The following is a 4294-nucleotide window of genomic DNA, read 5'->3' as shown; positions in this document are numbered from 1 at the left end:
CCTTCCTTCCTTCCTTCCTTCCTTCCTTCCTTCCTTCCTTCCCCAGTACTGATGCCAAGATAGAAGGTAAGCATTTAAAAAAAAGAAAGGTAGTTAACTCCCCATCATTAGAGGTCTTCAAGAGAAAGCTGAATAACCATTTTTCAGGATGTTATAGAGAGGGTTCCTGCTTAGATGAACTAAATCTTAGCCTATATATAAGCCCACTGCCAATTCTAATTATCTAACTATGGCTATACCATTATCTTTAAGACTAATCACTTGAAAAGTCACCCCCTAAAATTGAGATGCACAATTCCTTTTTGTGGCCCCTTTTCCTCTACCCAAGAATAGCTAGTGTTAATATAATAATAATAACAGTAATAGGAAGTAACTAGGTGGCTCATTGGCTCATCTGAGAGCAAAGTCTAGAGACAGAAGGTCCTGGGTTCAAATATGACCTCAGATACGTCCTAGCTGTGTGATCTTGGGCAAGTCATTTAACCCTCATTGCCTTGTTCCTCTGCCTTGGAATCAACATACAGTATTGATTCTAAGATGGAAGGCAAGGATTTAAAAAAATTATAACAGTAATAACAAAAAATTCTCAACTATAAGGTCTCTTTTCCTGCCACACCATAGCATGAAGAGGATCCTGAGTTCTCAAAGGTTTTGATGGCAGAGTACGAAATCTAAAAGATCCTACTAAGCTGGAAAACCTTGGAGTTTGTGCCTGGCAACAAATTGTATCATTGTTGTCAAATGACTTTATTCAGATAAGTTCATCCCCAGAAGGCTGGTCTCTAGGAGATAAGCTGTTTTATTCCATTGCAGGTCATAAAGTGCTTGTAACCTTAAATAGATGAAGGGAAAATCCATACTGGTGGGCTGGCTTGAAGTGTGATAATGATTAAAATTTTATATCTGGATCTTGTCTATGAGGTTTCTAATGCTAGCTTGGGAATATGCAGTGGGAAATTGTATGTTAGTCATTTTCCCACATTAACCATGAAAATATCTCTTCTACCTTCTTGATAGCACAATATCTGGGTATGTTCCTTCTGATCTAAGTGTACTAAGTTCATGGGCACCATCAACACCCCAAATCAGTGAATTGAGTTAGAAGATCTCTAAGAATGCCTTTAGCTCTACCATTCCCTAGTTCCCTAGTTCAATGAACTGAGCAGACTTGCTTTGTTGACGTCATTTAGTTGGGAGTAGCATGGGATAGAAAATGTTGGACTTGGAATCAGAAGCCTCAGTTTCTGGTTCTGTCATTTACTAAGTATGATAGGCAAGTTGCTTTCCCTCTCTGGCCTTAATTTTAAAGATGAGGAATATGTGGATGACCTACTTCACTAGACCAGAGATGCCATGGAAATTGAGGACTTGGTACCCACAAAGGGTTCTATCCTTATTGTTCTGCAATTTTGATATGTCCTAATCCTTGGAATGCTTCCATCTCTTTCCTCAGAGGTGGCTGATGGGCTCTGCTGTGTCCTGACAACACCCTGCTTAACTCAGTGCACAACTGGCAATGCAGAAAGGGCTTCGGGATCTCCTGTTGTGATGCGACAGAAAAATTTCAACTGGAAAAATGTTGCCAGGTAGCATTTCTTTTCATAAATAGAATGACAAAGACAAGGGCAAGAGTTTTTAGTGGACAGTATAGAAGGCACCTTAATTTATAATGGGGAGACACTGTGGGACAGTGTGATAGGAAGAGCCAGTCCTGGCAAGTAAGCGACCTGAATTCTGGGCTCAGGGTACCTGCAAGCTGGCTCTCTCCCTTTGGAAAGCCATTTCACCTTTCTCTCTGGTCATCAAACCAAACTTATTTTCAGATAAAGAAACATGGCACCATGAATGGAGCACTGAACTTAAAGAGAAAACATTCAGGATTCATTGATCTATAAACAAACATTTATTAAACATTTACTATGTGCTAGGCACTATGCTAAATGCACTTTCCATTCTCTAGGTGTGAGTTTCTTCAAAGAAAAATAAATAAATTAAATGATAGATAGAGATAGATACTATGTAGATAGATAGGTACATAGAGATAGAGATAGTTGATAGGTACAAAGATCAATGATAGAGATAGATGATAGATGATAGGCGGGTGGATCGATAGATAATATAGAGATGCATGAGAGATAGAAATAGAATATATTTATATATAGTTGATAGAGATAGATGATATATCAGTGATTCCCAAAGTGGGCGCTACCACCCCCTGGTGGGTGCTGCAGCGATTCAGGGAGCGGTGATGGCCACAGGTGCATTTATCGTTCCTATTAATTGCTGTTAAAATTTAAAAAAAATTAATTTTCAGGGGCTAAGTAATATTTTTTTTCTGGAAAGGGGGCGGTGGGCCAAAAAAGTTTGGGAACCACTGATATAGATGATAGGTAGATGGATAGATACATAGAGGTAGATGAGAAAGAGAGAAATGAAAGAGATTGATGCTAGGTAGATAGATGACAGATAGGCAGAAGGAAAAATAAAAGAGAAATAAAGTATTTGTTAAACTCTATATGTTAGGCATTGGGTTAAGTGCTAAGGATAGAAATATGGATTCAAAGATACATCTAAGCATGAAAATCCTACCCTTAAGAAGCTTGCTTTCCAGTGGGAGAAGCCAGTGCATAAAGAGATATTAGATATCATGGAGAACGACAGAGCCCCAATAAGAAGTGGATCTCTTAGAGAGAAGGGGTCCAGGAATGGAGTCCAAATTTTTGATGAGGCAGTGAGAGTGTAGGGAGTGTAGTGCATCTAGAATATAAGAAGTAGGCCTTAGCCCTAGGGTTTGTAGGCAAATGTTTAACAACCAGCTCTCCAGGGGGAAAAAAAGTACATAGGAAACACTTTAAAATTTAATGAGAATCATTAACATTTTCTTCAACACTTTCCTGAGTCTAGAAAATCAACAAAACAAAAAGAAGCCCTGATTTATAGCATTTACCAAATTCTAGGGTGTTAAACACTTAACACTGAAAATTAGACAATTAGTGTTCTGAGAGATATGAGCTACCTCCACCACACCACTGCCTGGACCCCACTGAGATAAGGCAAGAAGGTCATGAGGAAGTTTAGATGAGATGTTTAAGGTCCCTTTTAGCTCTGTCACTTTTGTTTTAATAACTTGCGTTTCTGTGAGACTAAAGGGCAGTATAGTATCTTGGGAAGAAAGCTGCGCTTGGAAGATCTGTGTTTGAATTCTGTCTGTTATTGTACTTGTGGGCCTTTGACCAAGTCATTGTTTAACTTCCCTGGTCCTCAGTTTCTTCATCTGAAACTATATAGATAACTTCCACAGTCCCTATGTGGCAAGTAAGAGGCACAGTGGATAGAGTGGCAGGGTCAAAAAGACTCATCTTCAATAATTCAAATATAGCCTCAGATACTTACTAGCTGTATGATCCTGGGCAAGTCACTTAACTCTTCTTGCCTCAGTTTCCTCATTTGTAAAATGAGCTAGAAAAGAAAAAGGCAAACTACACCAGCATCTTTGCCAAGAAAACCCCAAATGGGGTCATTGGCATGTCTGAAATGAATGATAAAAACAAACAAGGTCCAGAGAAGTAAGATTGCTAGCTCAGGTGCCCATGTCAAATTACTGGCCATATCAGGCCTTTCTCAAAATTAGGATGCTATGTTCATAAGATAAGTCAATTGAAAAACTAATCATGTCTATCTTTCCTTCTCCCATCTCTCCTCTCCCTCTTCCTTCTCATTCTACCTCTCCATGCATACACAGAGTACAATCTGGTCCTGATGGAGAACCAAACCACCTGGAGATGGATGAGTCACTCTTCAGCTATGGCCTCCGGGAAAGCATCGCCTCTTACCTCTCCCTGGCAGGAGAAGATGGCTCTTCCTTTGCCAATGACCGGAAAAAGAAAAGTCATTCTCTGATATATACTGGGAACAAACGCAAGAGTGCCCTGTTTTCTGCTCCTCAGTATTTTGAAGATTAGGCTAACAACCCAGAAGGAAATATATGACTGAATTCTCACCTTAAATCTCCCATGCAGCCATGAGGCCTAACTCCTGGTGGGCTCAGAGCAACCAGAAACAGAGAAAGAATGGACACATGGATAACTAAACTCTCAATCTTCACCCCACTCCTCATCAGACCCCCAGTCTCCCCTGGGTCAACAAAAGAAAAATCTCTCCTGGTGGCTAGATAGTACTGTAGATATTACTGTATATTAAATTATAATTTAGTGATGCACTGGATCATAAGAATTGAGTATATGTATGAAAGAGAGAGAGAGAGAGAGAGAGAGAGAGAGAGAGAGAGAGAGAG

The 4294-nt window shown here is 39.7% G+C and overlaps 1 protein-coding gene across 1 annotated transcript; it reads left to right on the top strand.

Moving 5' to 3' along the window:
• Positions 1-1453: 1453 nt before the first annotated feature.
• On the top strand, positions 1454-4182 carry LOC123256659 (src-like-adapter; the record flags this gene model as incomplete). Its single annotated transcript, XM_044685242.1, has 2 exons — positions 1454-1586; positions 3743-4182. Coding segments are annotated over 2 exons (353 nt in total), but the record flags the coding sequence as incomplete, so codon positions are not given.
• Positions 4183-4294: the final 112 nt, after the last annotated feature.

Source organism: Gracilinanus agilis, unplaced genomic scaffold (genome assembly GCF_016433145.1).
Source record: "Gracilinanus agilis isolate LMUSP501 unplaced genomic scaffold, AgileGrace unplaced_scaffold7859, whole genome shotgun sequence".
Taxonomy (NCBI): domain Eukaryota; kingdom Metazoa; phylum Chordata; class Mammalia; order Didelphimorphia; family Didelphidae; genus Gracilinanus; species Gracilinanus agilis.
Note: the sequence above shows the minus strand (reverse complement) of the source record. Positions and strands in the feature narration are given on the sequence as shown.